General features: G+C 44.4%; 1 protein-coding gene across 2 annotated transcripts in view; it reads left to right on the forward strand.

Moving 5' to 3' along the window:
• SGCE (sarcoglycan epsilon) overlaps positions 1–17,060 on the forward strand; it is a 101,031-nt gene extending 83,971 nt beyond the window's left edge. For both annotated transcript variants that reach the window (XM_033931102.1, XM_033931101.1), the window contains one exon: positions 16,781–17,060. In XM_033931102.1, coding sequence (XP_033786993.1) covers positions 16,781–16,784 — 4 coding nt within the window. In that variant the 3' untranslated portion in view covers positions 16,785–17,060. The remainder of the gene's footprint in view (positions 1–16,780) is intronic.
• The last annotated feature ends 304 nt before the right edge of the window (positions 17,061–17,364 follow it).

The raw sequence follows: 17,364 nt of genomic DNA on the forward strand, positions 1-17,364 counted from the left end.
AAACCAAACAGAAGTTCAAAAATACCGATGTACAATCTCTCCATTGCTCTGTGAAAGTACTCACCAATCCTATGTCATCGGCTCTACCTACATATTAATATATTGCTTTAACTGTACCGGATCATCATACTGTAAAGTCTTATTAGTATGAGTTACTCTCATAATCGCTGGGTATAGGAGACCAAATTGTGCCCCGATCTGTCTGAGCTAAAAAGGCTAAAAACTCCTTTCTAACACCAGCAGTCTTCTTTGCAAAATCGGGGACAAAAATTATTATTTTTTCATTATATTTCAGATCCTTCTTGTCTTTTGATAGTCTGATTATCTCCAGTGCATGTTGAAATCTTAACACTTTGAAAATTAAAGGTCTAGGATATGTTTGTGCTGACCTTCTCCTGCTTGGGATCCGGTGAGCTCTTTCTATCTCCAGGGGATGTTTTTTGTAATCGGGAGCAGCTTTGGAATTAATTATATACTTCTTCTCTTAGTTCAGTTAATTTTTGAGAATTTCCCTGAAGCAATAAGTTAATTTGTCTTAATTCCTCCAGTCTTTCATCATTTTCTGATTCAGGCAGTTTAACCTTTGAAGATGTCAGCTGTTCCTGCTTCTTTCTCTTTGACTTTAAACCACTAGTAGGCTTGCCTGTTTCACAGCAGCCATTAGTAAGGAAACTAATAAGCTGATAACACCAACACCAAGAATGAAATTTCTTCAATAAATTTTTCAATTACATCCTGGATGCGTGGAGCTCCTCAATCACACATCCATCTGCACTCTCAAGTTCCGGAATAACTATTTCATATTTTTGATTTTTAAAAAATATTTTGATTTTTCTTTAAATAGTTCTTTAAATAGTTTTATTACTTAATTTGTATTCTAGAGCAGTGATTCCCAACCCTGTCCTGGAAGAACACCAGGCCAATCGGGTTTTCAGGCTAGCCCTAATGAATATGCATGAGAGAGATTTGCATATGATGGAAGTGATAGGCATGCAAATTTGCTTCATGCATATTCATTAGGGCTAGCCTGAAAACCCAATTGGCCTGGTGTTCCTCCAGGACAGGGTTGGGAACCACTGTTCTAGAGTGTCATTCAGTTCTTTTCAAAAGTTACTAGAAATGCACTTCTCCTTTAATTTGAAAAAGATTGATAGCTATTTACTTATCTTAATCAGTATTTGTTCTGAACCATGCCAATGCAGGCTAGCATTTCACAGGATTAATTTTTTATCCGCTGCTTCAGGGCCAAAGTTAAAGCATCAAGACATATTTCTGCTACCGACTGTCAATGATTTTCAGCAGCCATTTAGCAAACTGCTCAGAGCCGGACAGGAGTGAGGAAAACTCACTTATCCCTGGTACACTGCTGGACCACCAGGGATTCAAAAAGTTATGTTGGGAGGGAGGTAAAAAAAATTGGCAGTCGACCTGCACAGGAGACAGGAAGAATCCCTCCTATTTCAGCCCACCCTACTAGGCCATACGGCTGACTCGGTGGAGGCCTGCAACAAGTCCGGGAGGTGGGTGGGGGGGCAATGACTCGAATATAAACTGAGACCACCATTTTTGGACCATTTTTTGGCCCAAAATCTTGGTTTATATTCGAGTATATATGATACTCAGAGCCTCAAACCAATGATGTGCTAGAGAGGCTTCTGGTAATCCCCTTGAAAAAACGAATTGTGAAAAGGTCTGGCATTGGGTTCCAGAACAGAACTAAAAAGAGCTCCTTGATAAGAAATTGAGAACATATCACTGTTTGAAATCTTGAATACCTTGTATATGAAAAGTTCTAATGTTAGTTCAAACCCAGTGACTTGATGGATTCACATTTTAACGAATGACATCTTTATCTCAACCAAAAAGGATCTCTCAGAACTGCAATCTCTATTCTAGTACAGTGGTTCTTAAACCTGTACTATAAACCTCCAGCCAGTTGGGTTTTCAAGATATCCCTAATGAATATGCATGAGGCAGATTTGCACGCCTGTCACCTCTATTATACGCAAATTTGCCTCATGCATATTCATTAAAACTTACAAAATGCATATAGAAAGTCTACTGTATAATTTAAACAATTGCTTTATTATCAACCAATCACTTTTATAAATAACATCCAACTTTAAATAACATCCAAGAGAACCACTCCCTATTTCTGAACAATATCAATCACATAACAACTCCTCATAAAAATTCAATGGGATACATTCCCACTGAACTGGAAAACTTGGAATGGATTAAATTGTTTCAACCACTGCTCCATTCATACGATCAAAACCAGATTTTTCAAAGTCCCAGTGTCACTTGCTGTATTCAAGATGTAACTGAAGTTTAACAGACATAGCCAAACTAGATGAAATCCTGGCAATGCAGTTGATCTCTACACAATCTCACCCAGCTGGCATATTCATTAGGGATATCTTAAACTTAACTGGCTGGGGGTCCCCCAGGATAAGTTTAAGAACCACTGTTCTAGTGCAATAAGTGTGTCATTTTGGACAGTAGAGTCCATGATCACATCTCTCCGCTCCTGCAAAAACTTCATTGGCTTCCAATAATTTCCAGGGTTTATTTTAAATGTGCCTGTTTAACATTTAAGATCTTGCATGGCATCCTTCCTCCTTTAATTCCCCTGTCTTGGAATTCTGTAAGATCTGACATTACTAGATCTACTCAAAAATTAAAATTGTCCTTTCCTACGTGGAAAGGCGTTACCTACATTGGCAAATTAGGGAAGTCTCTACTTTTCAAAATTACTGAGCTGTGGAATAATTTTCCTATTCAACTGCACGATCTGGGCTCTATCCAACCATTTCAAAAACATCTGAAAACTTGGCTATTTTCAAAGTTGTAAATTCCATTCCTCTCCATACTATTCCAAAACCATATTGTATCTGTTCTCCTTTCTAATTCCTTGTAAACCGTGCTGAGCTCTACTGTTATAGAGAAGATGCAGTATATAAGCCTAAGGTTTAGTTTAGTTTAGAATCCATTCCAGGTATTCAACTCCTCCTTCTCCAGAGGATTCTGCTACCCCCTTCAGTTTTTCCTTCAGCACTTGAGCTGGAAGGTGTCTTTCTGATCTGCTCTGTATATTTATTATTTTTGGTATTTTTTGTGGTTTTTTGCAGTTATCGGTGCACCGGAGCTCTCCAGTGCAAGGGAAAGCTCTGCTTGTGTGGAGAAGAAGCAGACTTGGATCTGCAGCTGTCAGATTAATCCCTTGGGGACCTGTTTGGCCAGCCTGCAGAAAACTGTGGAGCTCGGGGCTTATCCCTAGTAGCTTAGCTTGCCTACTGAATCGCAGGGGCTGGAGCGCAGGCTGTTAAGGCATCTGCAGGGGATTGAGCGAGCCTCTTTAGGGTGCTGGCTCCCCCCTTCACATGCGCGGTTCCATGGGAGTTGAGGATCAATTTGACTTTGGTCTTACTGGCAGCCCAAAGATCTCAAGAGTTTGGAGGACTGGCTGATTGAGACCAGGATTCTTCTCTCAGATCTAGCCATATCTTAGCGCCGAGGCAGGCAGATCATATATCTTTCACACCTTTTTGTCAATGTGCTTTTAGATTCCCATAGGGTGAGTAGCTGCTTTTTTCTATTAGTCCTTCACAATTATACTTTAATTAATGGGTACTGGTTAAGCCGTGTGCTTCTCTCTTCTCTCACTTTTTGATAGGCAAATAGACTCTGTGCCCTAATTGTACTTCTCTCCACTTTTTCACTATTTTGTGCTACTATGTTCCCCAGATTAGGCAGGTCAAGCAGCAACCAAGTCTTGGCCTCTATCTCATTTCTCTCTCTCTCAGGACCTCAGCATTCACCAGCTCCACTATCTCCAGCTTCAAAATTCTTCCCCTGATAAGGAGGGTAGACCAGCTTCAACTTCCCTCTGTTCCAGGGGCGTAGCTAGACACATTTTGGGTGGGCCTCAGTCCAAAGTGGGTGGGTGCACAATCCTCTCTCCCGTGGTTTCTGCCCTAGTGATCCCCAACAAATAAATACCTGAGCCAGCCACACCGGCTGGAAGAAGTACTCTGGCAACCAGAACAGACCATTCTCCTGTTTGCTGCAGCCAGTGGCACTGTCCACATGCTGCTGCTGTGACGGTCTCTCTCCTCCCGCGCATGTTCAGCTTTCATAGATCTGTAAAAAAATGAGTATGTTGGGGAGGGGGGGGGGGGCGGCATGGTGGCAATGCATGGACAGTAAAGCACACCTGTTCCTCTTTCTTCTGAAGGTTAGTGTTTCTACACACTGCGATAAGTGTACTATATAGTGTTTCAAAATGTCCTCAAACTTATTCAAAATAATTTAAAAAAAAAACAATTGTCCATAATATTACAATGTATCTGCTTGTAACTCTCGTTACATACACGCTGTCCAATGAAGTGCCCCGTTTCAGTTTCTTCATCAGCGACATTATAGTGCTTTCATAATCCGCTAGCAATAAATTCCAACTGCAGTTGCTTGGACAATTTTAATAAAAAGCTCCCTTTCATATTTTGGCAATCTGCCACAGTTGACTGTAGTCTTGTTTTTTAAAATTATTTAATTTATTATATTGTTTTTTTGCACCTGCTTATTCGTATTTGAGTGTTTGGGGTTTTGGTTTCTTTTTTTCGTAATACTGCTTAGACTTGTGTAATTTGCAGGATATAAATATTTTTAAATAAATTATGTTTGATCCAGAGGCAGAGCATAAAGGGGATTTCAATTGTGGCTTCCCTTTGGCTTAGCCCATTCCTCTAACTCAGTGTATCGCAAACTGTGTGCTGCGGCACACCAGTGTGCCTCCTGAGATTTCTGACGTGCCACGACACAATGGCAAGGAGAGTCATTCACGCTGGCTGCCTGCCTACAGGACGTGCCTCCCGTTGGCGAGAGGCAAGTCCTGTAGGAAACCAGCCAGTGTGGATGACTTTCCTCCTGGCTGGCATCTCTCCTCTTCTCCCTGCACCTCCCGGATCCCTGTGACGGCGGGGTCACGGCAAGACAGGCCCTCTGCGCAGGCGTGGGTGTCAACGTGATGATATCATGCATGCATAGAAACATAGAAACATAGAAAAGACGGCAGAAAAGGGCTATAGCCCACCAAGTCTGCCCATTCCAAATTCCCGCCCCTCTGATTTTACTCCCTTAGAGATCCCATGTGAACATCCCATTGTCTCTTAAAATCTGACACGCTCTTGGCCTCAATCACCTGCAGTGGGAGTTTGTTCCAATGATCCACTACTCTTTCAGTGAAGAAGTATTTTCTGTAGTCGCTATGGAACTTCCCTCCCCTGATTTTTAACGGATGCCCCCTGGTGGTCGAGGATCCCTTGAGGTAGAAGATATCTTCTTCTGACTCGATACGGCCCGTGATATACTTAAATGTTTCAATCATGTCTCCCCTCTCTCTTCGTTCCTCAAGTGAGTACAGCCGTAGTTTATTCAGTCTTTCTTCATACGTGAGATCCCTGAGCCCCAAGACCATCCTAGTGGCCATACGTTGAACCGACTCGATTCTCAGCACATCTTTCCGGTAGTGTGGTCTCCAGAATTGAACACAGTATTCCAGATGAGGCCTCACCATGGACCTGTACAGCGGCATCACTACTTCAGGTCTCCTGCTGACAAAACCTCTACGGATACAACCCATCACTTGCCTTGCCTTGGAGGAAGCCTTCTCCACTTGATTAGCAACCTTCATGTCCTTACTAATGATCACCCCTAGATCACGTTCCGTCGTGGTCTTGGCCAAGGTCTCACCATTTAGTATGTAAGTTCTGTGCGGGTTTCTCTTTCCCAGGTGCATTACCTTGCACTTTTTAGCATTGAAGCCTAGCTGCCATGTTGCTGACCACCGTTCTAGCAGCAGTAGATCCTGCGTCATATTATCAGGCAAAGTGTTTTTACCTACTATGTTGCAAAGTTTGGCGTCGTCAGCGAACAGTGATACCCTTCCTCTAAGGACTTGGGTCATATCTCTTATGAATAAGTTGAATAGAATCGGGCCCAAGACCGACCCCTGCGGCACTTCACTAATCACGCCTGACGTTTTGGATGGGGTACCATTTACCACCACCCTCTGAAGTCTACCACTCAGCCAATCCTCAATCCATGTAGTTAGAGTGTCCCCTAATCCTATCGACTTCAGCTTGTTCAATAACCTTCGGTGTGGGACGCTATCAAAAGCTTTACTGAAGTCTAAATATACTACATCCAGTGACTCTCCGGCATCAAGTTGTCTAGTAACCCAGTCAAAAAAGCTGATTAGGTTAGATTGGCAGGATCTGCCCTGGGTGAATCCGTGCTGGTGGGGATCACGTAGGTTTTCCTCGTCTAGGATTGTGTCAATATTTTGTTTGATCAGTGTTTCCATGAGCTTGCACACTATAGACGTGAGACTCACCGGTCTGTAGTTTGCCTTCTCTGTCCTGCAGCCCTTTTTGTGGAGTGGGATAACGTTGGCGGTTTTCCAGTCCAAGGGGACTCTTCCTGTGCGTAGGGAAAGATTGAAAAGAACAGATAGTGGTTCTGCCAGGACTTCTCTCAATTCCCTGAGCACTCTGGGATGTAGGTTGTCCGGTCCCATGGCTTTGTTTACTTTGAGTCTTGATAGTTCGTAGTAGACGCTACTGGGCGTAAACTCGAAGTCATGAAATATGTCCTTATGGCTGTCTCCCATTTGAATCTGTGGACCAGCTCCCGGCGCTTCACGGGTGAAGACTGAGCAGAAGTATTCGTTTAGTAATTCTGCCTTGGCAGAATCTGATTCTACAAGATTACCGTCTGATTTCTTCAGGCGTTCTATCCCATCTTTGTTCCTTTTCCTGTGACTAATATAGCTGAAGAAGGATTTATCCCCTTTCTTAATATTCCGTGCTAGATCTTCTTCCATTCTGAGTTTGGCCTCCCTGACTGCTATTTTGACAGCTTTTGACCTGTCCAGATAGTCTTTTTCCGCCTCTTGTTTTCCTAGATGTTTGTAGGTGATAAATGCTTCTTTTTTCTTTTTAACGAGGTCCGAAATTTCTGCACTGAACCATTGGGGTCTTTTGTTCCTCCTGCGCTTACTTACTGTTCTTATGTGGCGGTTTGTTGCTTCATGTAGGGTGGACTTCAGAGTCAACCACATATCCTCCACATTGTTAGGTTGTGCTTGTTTTTGTAACTCCTGATGGACAAAACTTCCCATGCGGTCGAAGTCTGTGCCTCTAAAGTTGAGAACCCTCGTTGCTGTGTTTGACCTTGAGAAACCTTTCTTGAGGTTAAGCCATACCATATTATGGTCACTGGAGGCCAGTTGATCTCCAACTGAGACATCCGTGACGCTGTCTCCGTTGGTGAGTACCAGGTCTAGTATCGTCTGGTCCCTGGTGGGCTCCAGTACCATTTGCTTGAGTTGTGCACCCTTTATGGAGTTCAAAATTCTTTTGCTGCCACATGTAGTCGCGGAGAGTGTGTTCCAATCTGCATCGGGCATATTGAAGTCTCCTAACAGCACTGTGTCTCCCCGTAGAGTGATGTTCTCTATGTCTTCGATTAGTTCTATGTCTTTGTCTTCCTGTTGTCTTGGAGGTCTGTATAATACCCCAAGGTATAGGCATTTTTCATTTCCTCTGGCCAGATTCACCCAGAGGGATTCCCCAGTGTATCTAATATCTGTGATTCTGGTAGTTTTGATGTTATCCTTAGTGTATAGTGCTACCCCTCCCCCTAACTTGCCCTCTCTGTCGCGACGTAGTAGGTTATAGCCTGGTATAACCATATCCCACCCATGCGAGTCCGTGAACCAGGTTTCTGATATTGCTACCACGTCTAGGTCAGCGTTTATTATCTCAGTCTCTAATTCTAGAATTTTATTGCCCAAGCTGTGTGCATTGACGTACATAGCCCTCCATATTTGTGAAGAGATTACCTTTTGGGTTAGAGAGATTCCTAAATTTTTATTGCTAATTCCCTTTAAATTATCGTGAATACTTACCTTTGACTTAGAAGTGTGGGTGTGACTCGCTTCCTCAGGGTGGTTTCTTACTGCTCTGGGATATAAGTATGTACCCTCCCCCAACATACCTAGTTTAAAGCCCTGCGGAGTAGGTGGGCCAGGCGATATCCGAATACATTCTTACCTCTCCTGGTTAGGTGGAGTCCGTCTGGTCCCTGTAGTCCCTGGAGTGTCTCACCGTGGTCTAGGAATCCAAAGTTCATTTCTTTGCACCATTTGCGGAGCCAGTCGTTAGTCCGTTGGATCAGCTCTTCTCTAGCTCTGCCTTTGTTTCTTACTGGGAGGATCGATGAGAACACCACCTGTGCTCCTATCTGCTTCAGCTTCTTACCCAGTACTCCAAAGTCGTTGGGAATGGTCTCCGTGGTACTCCTGGCAGTGTCGTTTGTGCCTACATGGATGAGAAACATTGGAAAATGATCAGTGGGCTTTATAAGCTTGTCTAGGCTGGTGGTGACATCCCGGATCCTGGCTCCGGGGAGACAGCAGACCTCTCTTGACTGCAAATTGGGCCTGCAGATTGGTCCCTCGGTGCCCCTTAGCATGGAGTCTCCAATGACCACCACTCTTCGTTCCTTCCGGGGGGGATGATCTGTGAGCCCTGGATATGAGGTTTTGTGCTGGGTATTCTCCTGAGCCCCTTCTGTTATTTCCTCGGTGTTTCCATCTTGTAAAATCTGAAATCTGTTTCTGAGAGTGAGTTGTGGGGTTGTTGAAGAGTTATCCTGTTGGAGGGAAAAAGAAGAGGAAGAGAGTGAGAATGAGGTGGATTTTCTTTGCTTGCCCGTGCATGTGACATCATTGCATCGACTTCTGGGTGCTTTCCGGCCGGGGTACTGCATTTAGTGTGCCGCCAGGTAGAAAAGTTTGCGGGACACTGCTCTAACCACTAGGCTACACTTCCATATTAGTGTTAGCCAGCGTCTATGGTGCATGATTTCTTGTCCAAAAAGACAGGAAAAAAAAAATCACTCATGATTACTTGTTCTATGACTCCAGCATAAGCAAAATTAATGAATCACTTGGTATCTGAAAAAGGGCCAAATGGGTGATTGATCTAGAAATTCATAGTTGTTGGATTTGGAGGGGAGGCCTCACCAGAATTTTCCCACTAGCTTCCCCCTTCTTTTACCTGTAAAGGATGGCTGAAATTACACTTCTCCCTCCGTATTCGCGGTTTCTGCACTCGCGGTTTCACATAATCGCGATTTTTTTGTCGGGTGACTCCGCCCTCCAAAATTACATCATGATTAATGTTCCTTTCCTTTTGCTGTAATGTAAAAAAAGTTAAACTTTTAACAATATTCACTCAGCTTCCATGATTTCTCCTACAAAATCGAAGTTCATAAACTTTAACCCTGAAAATCGCTGGTTCACATCGTATTTAGTTGTACTGCAGTCCCTTCCATAAACCGCGAATATGAATTTTATGTTATTCGCGGTTTTATTAACAAAACCACTATTTTTTTTTACAAAAAACCGCGATTAACAAATACATTTCATATTCGCAGTTTTTCCATATTCGCGGCTATAGCTGAAACGTATCCCCCGCGAATACGGAAGGAGAAGTGTACACTATAGTCACAGGAATTGGAACGAGGGCCTCTCTCCTACACACAAGGTCCAGGCATCTGCCCTTGTTCTGCACTCCTCTCAAACCTCAGGCCCCTTTACAGCCTCTCCACTGTAGCTGTGACATTGCTAGCAACAACAGGACTACTTAAGTGGCAGCAGGCGCTTTGCAACTGTTTATAGTTTATTAAAAATTTGATACAGCTCCTATTATTCCTATCTGAATGGTTTACAATAAATAAGAGAGAAAGCAAGTTTTAAAACTAACATAATATGAAGGAGAGTGAAAATAATGCTCTGCAGGCTCTACCCCCTATGCCCTATGATGCACACTTCCTGCAGCTGGTCCTTTTGTTGCTAGCACTGTCTTGGATGTGCTGAAAGAGCTGCAATGGGGGACCAAGGTTTTAGAGGACTGTGGAAGAGGGGAAGGGTTAGATGCCCAGAGCACAGGGAGGGGGAGAGAGAGGTGAAGAAACTGGACAATGGAGGAAAGGAATGGAGAAAGGAAGAAATACTAGACTATCGGAGGGGATAGAGGGGAAAATAGTGGAAGCAGAGATAGAGGGATACTAGACCATGGAAGAGGGGTGATGGGTCTATATTAGGGATGGGAAGTGAAATGTGGGAGAAGGGCTGGGGCTTGGATGATAGATCTTATGTAGGGGCTAAGGCTGGGGGAAAGGAGCTGGCGATGGGAAAAGGGGGCTCATGTTAGCAGATCATAGGGGGTGGAAAAAGGGGTCAACCTGGAACAAGGGGTAGAAGGGGGCTGATAACTAGGTTAGGGAGAAGGGGGCTCAGAGATAACACAGCAAATGGGGATGGGGTTTGAGGAAGGAATCTAATAATGGGCCTGGGAGAAGGAAGCTGGTGTCATGGTTTGAGCAGAGCGAGGGGCAGGATTGAGGCAGAGCTTGGGTCACCCATACAAAAATGTATTCTGCTGTTCTATGAAAACGAACTGCACTGAAAATGTTTCCTGAAAACCCTCCACCAACTAATCCATCTACTTTTACCTGATTGCAGAGTGCATTTTTGCCTAGGTGGGTATGTAAAAATGTTTTATGAATTTCTCTTCATAGAAAAGTAACTAAAGAAGGTGATTCCCATTAATTTATTTGCATACATCTTTCAAGATCATGAGGGGCATAGAGAGGGTGGATAGGGACAGATTCTTCAGGCTGAAGGGGACAACAGGTACGAGGGGGCATTCGGAGAAACTGAAGGGAGATAGGTTCAAAACGAATGCAAGGAATTTTTTTTTCACCCAAAGGGTCGTGGACACTTGGAATGCGCTACCGGAGGACGTGATTGGGCAGAGTACGGTACAAGGATTCAAACAGAGACTGGACGGATTCCTGAGGGATAAAGGGATCGTGGGATACTGAGAAAGCTAACCAGAAAATAAGTATAGAAACCCGACCAGGTCGTGCATGTGCAAGACCGGAGGGCTAGGACTTTGATGGGAAGATAGGACTCAATAGGAAACCAAGGTGGCATGGGGGCCCCTTCTGGTGATTTGGACAGGTCGTGACCTGTTTGGGCCGCCGCGGGAGCGGACTGCTGGGCAGGATGGACCTATGGTCTGACCCGGCGGAGGCACTGCTTATGTTCTTATGTTCTTTTCTTGGTGTGTATCTGGTAATAGCTGTTTTTGCTCTTTAAAATTTGCTTCTACTTTGTCACTTGGAATGGTGGTATGCAAAATAACTCTCTGAAAAATGAACAAAATGGGTTGAAACTTGACATGAGGGAAAAACCAGTAAAAAGACATACATTCAAAAATGGACCAGATTAGACTGGGATTCCAGAGATATAAGCCCAGCACCCCCCCCACACACACACACATTCTGTGGGAGGAGTTCCAGCTTCTCTATCATAGAAAAATTAACAGAATGGGATGAACTTGATGTGGTTTAAATAATAAAAGTTAAAAAGAGTTTGAAAATGGGCCAAATAGGAATAGGGGTTTCAGAGAGATGAGCTCCAAAAAATATGGAAAAGAATTTCAGGTTTTGTAGTATAGAAGCTTAGAGTGAAATGTAGTCATTAGAAAACAGGGCAAGACAGTTTAAAAGGTAGAATTCTTTACCAAACTCCCCCCTCCCCCCACAAGTCTGCCACACCATCCCACAAACCGCCCTATGTCCTAAAACTACCCCCTGCAACTGCTTAACCACTCTGCAAAAAACTATCCCTTGCAACTGCCCTGAACCATTTGCATTGGTTGCCAAATGATTTCTGTACACGGTTTTTAAAGTTGTGACAAAACAAGTCTCAGTCATTATTGCATCAAAATTGCATATTTATCAACTGCCTCATACACTGAGATTGAGCAATCAAATGCTATTGGAAGTTCCTTTGTATTCATAGGTGCTCAGTGCCTCAGCTGTTTGGGGAGGCTAAAGTGGGCAGGGCTATAGTAAAGTATAGGGTGGGGCTACACAGAACAGTGAGTTGAAACCTTTATGGTACAGGCAATAACTGGACGTGCCTACAGGACGTGCCTCTTGCAGCGAGAGGCATGTCCTGTAGGAAATCAGCTTGCGTGGACGACTCTCCTCCTGGCCGGCATCTCTCCTCTTCTCCCTGCACCTCCTGGATCCCTGTAACAGCAGGGTCACAGCAAGATGGGCCTCCGCGCATGCACGTGATATCATCGCATCGACTTCCGGGTGTGTTCCAGCAGGGGCACTGCATTTAGTGTGCCGCCAGCCAGAAAAGTTTGCGGGACACTGCTATATGCTGTTGTCGGCTAACCTGGAAGCCTGCCCTCTGACGCATTTGCGTGTTGTGTCAGAGGAATTTTTCTGGCTGCCAATCACCTGGAGAAAAACACATCAGAAGAAATGCATGGGCTGGGGGGGGGGTGGAAAGGGAAGGAAACAGAGAAGCTGTACAGGCTGATGGCGGTGGAAAGGATAGGATAGGAAAGGGAAAGGGAAAGGCTGCATGGGCTGGGAAGGGAGGGAAAGAGGCTACTACACAGAAAAATTTGTGCCCACGCACTTTGGACTCAGGCCTGCCCAAAATTGGCTGTCTGGCTATGCCACTGGGTGGGAAGCTTGGGGGGTGAGCACAGAGAGAAGCAATATGGGGAAAGTCCCCGTTTTGGCACAGGAGGCTTAGCTTCCCCAAGCTCCACAGCTTCGGAACTCACTGCCTCTGAGACTGAGAGAAATAGAGTATGAGTCTATTTAAAAAGGAACTTAAGGCTCTACTCTTCCGCCAGGTCGTTGATGAACACTGTAATTAAAATCAGAGCTTGGCTAGGAAGAAGTGATGATGATTTAGCTCTCTCTGTTTTTAATTTATGTAACCAGAGAAAAATAGAAAGAAAAATGTTCAAAGCTATTTGAGGGGAGATTAACCTATGCCTGTAGCTTTAAGAATCTTTGTGTCACCTTTAGAATCAGCTACTGGGCCTATTCCAGTTGGCCCAGGCGTCTCAGGCCCCACCTGTGGGCGGGATTTGAGCCGCTTGGGCCAATCAGGTCCTAAGACCAGCCATTCAACGGATGGCTGGCCTGTTGGACGGACGGGCTTGGCACCCATCCATCCGACCAATGTTTTTGAAGGTACGGGGAGGGGGGGTGGAGGTGGGGGATCGGCAGGAGGGAGTCGCAGGGGTTCGGGGGGGCCCTTGCGTCGAGGGCAGGAGGGCTTGGACTCCCTCTTGCCCGATCCGGTTAGGGAGTTTGGGGATGAAACGGGGCAGGAGGGCTTGGGCTCCCTCCTGCCCCGATAATGTTGGGGAGGTCGGGGTGCCGCGGGGCAAGAGGGCTTGGGCTCCCTCTTGCCCCAATCTTCATCGGGGGTTCGGGGGTGCCGCGGGGCAGGAGGGCTTGGGTTCCCTCCTGCCCTGATTGTTGTCGGGGTGGAGGGGGGGTGGAAGGATGGATCATGGCAGGGGAGATGAGCCATCACTCCTGCCGCGATCATTGCTGTAGGGGGTAGGCAGGTTGCTGGGGCCGCTGAGCTGATCGCAGCAGCCACGATCAGCTCAGCGGCCCCTTTTCGGCACTTATACCTGTTTTAACTTAGTCTAAGTCAAAATGTATAGGTGCCGACTAGGCAACCTGCCTAAAGTTTTGGTTATACCTGCTGCACGCCTAGGTCTAGGTCGGCCCACCTCCTGCCCTTTCCCCTCCTCTAAAAACACCTCTTTTCTCTCTGTGCGTTTAGAGGCAGGGGAAAGGCCTAAGCTGGGTTTAGATACGTCTAAAACCAGCTTTGATTATGGGTACTTGGACGATCAGGCTTTTTGATCGTCCAAGTATCCATTTAGGCCACTTTTTGACGGTTGTTTTTTTTTTTATTATGAGCCCCTTAGGGTTTTTCCTTAATGATTAATTGCAAGACAGAGTAGTAGCTATCATCTGGAACTTCAATCAAACACTAGCCCACGTAAGCAAAAAGAAGAGGAAGAAAAAAATAAAAGGTACTTACCTGTTATGTGAAATCATCTGGCGGGGAACCTGTAAGAAAAAAATTACACACAAAGAATCAGTTCTTAGAGACATTAGACAGTATTGAAACAGTATATATTCATTAACAAAAATGAATAGAAATAACTTATCTGATCGATTTCTGTGCTTGAAGAATTCTATTCAAAAGACCAGGAACTTTTTCTGAGCTGAAACTGTGCTAATTGTGAGGCTTATATTATATTGTTGAATGCATATTCGTAGAGGTACTGTTGTTTACAGTATATGTTCATTAAACTATTTTACTGATTTAAAGCTAAAGTTAAAATTTTTCATTTTAATTGTACCCAGTTACTAAAAAATACGTATATGGTGAAGGAAATTTTTAAAGTGCAACTCTATTTCTCCTTTGGTAAAATCCCAGTGAGTTCCTCAGCTACTTCTTTGAAATTTTAGTTCCTGGGATTTTGCCTAGTAAGGAAGTACGGGTTACATTTGTATATTTTAGGGCAGATTCTATAAATGGGCATCCCAATTGTAGGCAGCGGTAGCCAATCAGGATGCACGTTTTTGAAAAAAAAAACCAGGGGCAGGCCACCTACATTGTAGACGTTTGTTGCAGTTGAGGGAGACACGTCAGGACATTTGAGCTCGCCCAAGGCTGGGTGTGGGTGTCGCTTTACCTGGAACTGGCCTTGGGTGAGCTTAAGCGGCCCTAGGCATCTCCCTAGGGCCGTGACAAATGCCTGAAATACATTTCAAATAGACACAGCTGCTGAGCTGATCGCAGCAAGGGAATCCCCCTGCCACAATACCCAATCTCTCCTGCTGGACAACCCCCCAGAACTTCCCAAAAACCCCTGAAGTACCCCAGCAGGAGGGATACCCACACCCTCCTGTCCCCGAACCCCTCCTGAAGAGCCAGTCAAGAGGGATGCCCACTCCCTCCTGAAGAACTGTTGAGGGATGCCCACTTCTTCCTGCCCCCTAACCCCACCCCAAATTGGCGGGACGTTCAACTCCTCCCCAGTGCATCCCAGAAAACATCGGAAAGGGGAAGGCTTGCCATTTTGCAGTGGTGGGCCTGCTGGCCAGGGGGTGTAAGCAGACTTTCTTCAGGAAAGGTACAGGGGGGTCTGGGGGTGTGCCAGTGGGAGATCTCTAGGTGTGATGGGGTCAGGAGGGGTAGTTTCAGTGGTTGGTGTGTGTGTGTGTGTGTGTGGGGGGGGGGGGGGGTGGGTTGGAAGTTCCAGAGGGGTAATAGCAGGCTACTGGGTGGGTGGCCACTGTTGGAAACAGGATACTGTGCTTGATAGACCTTCGGTCTGTCCCAGAATGGCAATTTTTATGTTCTTAAGAATGCTTGATGGGGAGAGAGCATTGAGACAGGGACATTGCTTGAAAAGGGGTGATTCTGACAGAGGGATGATGGATGGAGGGGAATGGAAGGGAACACAGGGGAGAAGCTCAGGATAAAGATGAGGGACAGATGCTGGACAGGACAGATAGGGACCAAATGTAAAATGAACAGGCAAAACCCCAAAAAGAAAAGCAGAAAAGGGACTCTTGGACCTAAGTGAATAGGAAAATAAACTGTTCAGATAACACAAAAATAGAAAAAAGATTTTATTGAAATATATCAACTTTTAGAAATGTTTTTCAACAGCATAAACACAAAGTGAAGTACAGTAAAACCTTGGTTTGCGAGCATAATTTAGAACAATCACTACACTCAAACAAACGTCACTAAGCTAGGCGTTTACAAAGGGGGCTGCTAGAAGAAAGTCTCTAAGCGAGAAAAACTTAGATGCTCTGTTTTCTCTAGTATCATTTATTGAAAATACTGAAATTCTGGATAATAATTAGCAAAAAATATTGTTAAAATGTCAAACTTGCAGAATTTTGAATTTTTTTGTGTAGAATTCCACCAGGAGTAATACATACACAGATCCATTTACATGCAGGGGGGCTGAAATGAATTCCATGAGCCTGCATGCTATCCCCACTTGTTTCTTTAACAATATTTCTAACGTGCTTTCCCAATGAAAATTTTCCAAGATGGTTTACAAATCAACACAATAGAATGACATAAGAATGAATTTATGGTGCTTTGTTTTAAGTTTAATAAAATTATAGGTTTGCCTTGTATTATTAAAATTATATCGTGTAGCGAGGAGTGAGATTGGGCATCCCCTTCCGGTCCAGCACTCATGGTCTGGCATCCCTCCCCCCCCCCAATGCTCAGTTACTTACCTGCCTGCTGAGTCCTTCACAGCTACAGCATCAGAGATGGTTTTAAAGGCTACCTCTCTGGCCAGCAGGACCATTCCTCTCCTGCATCCCACCCACAGGAAGTTCCATCAACATGACGGGATGCAGCAGAGGATAGGTCCTGTCAACTAGAGAGGCAGTCTTTAGCACTGTCTCAGACTTTAGAACTGTAGCTGTGGAGGACCCAGTGGGAAGGTAAATAGCTGAGCATGGGGGGCGGGGAGGTATGGAAAGGAGGGTTTAGCTGCAGGTGGCCCCTATCATTAGGCGGCCCTGAGCATTTTGCCAGGTTTGCTCAACAGTAACTTTATCCCTTATATAATGAATGATGGAAAGCAGAATCAAACTAAGATCTCCAGGTTTCTTAGCTCAGTCTACTTGCTCCATGACCTCTTCTACTGCAGTGTGCTGATGCTAACGTATAGTCATACTTTTGTGAATGAGTTGTTTTATACCTATGTTTATACTGTGAATCCACAGTAAAAGAAATAATGTCAAATCTTGTACTTGTTCACAGGTAAATGGTATCCCTGAAGAAAGAAAATTGACAGAAGCGATGAATTTGTAATTAAATGATGCTCTTATTTCACAAATTACTGCATGGTTTTTTTACAGCACAGTATAATGTGCATGCCAGTATTGCAGCATTAACTATTTCACTGCCAGGCACAGTCCACAATTTCTAATACACTAACTAGTAAGCTGCATTTTTTGTATTTTGAATAGTATCTCATTTATACACAGAATTAATAATAATAAAAAATACCTCCCTGGTGGTTAACTTTATATATTTATTATATTGTGGTCTTTCAGAATAAATATCTTATTAAACAATTAAATGTATGTCCATAGATCTTGTAGAAAGTACTACATATTATAAGACCATTTTCAATATGATGTCTCACTTTAAGTTTAGATGTTTTGCAGAATACACACAAAAATCCAGTACCAAACATGCCATTTTCTAAACTACAAAATGTCTCTTGTTTTTTCAAAACTGGGGGCTCCTTTTACAAAGGTGCGTTAGGGCTTTAATGTGCGGAATAGCGCGTGCTGAATTGCTATGCCCACTAGACCTTAACGCCAGCATTGAGCTGGCGT

The sequence above is a fragment of the Geotrypetes seraphini genome, chromosome 2 (genome assembly GCF_902459505.1).
Source record: "Geotrypetes seraphini chromosome 2, aGeoSer1.1, whole genome shotgun sequence".
Classification (NCBI taxonomy): Eukaryota; Metazoa; Chordata; class Amphibia; order Gymnophiona; family Dermophiidae; genus Geotrypetes; species Geotrypetes seraphini.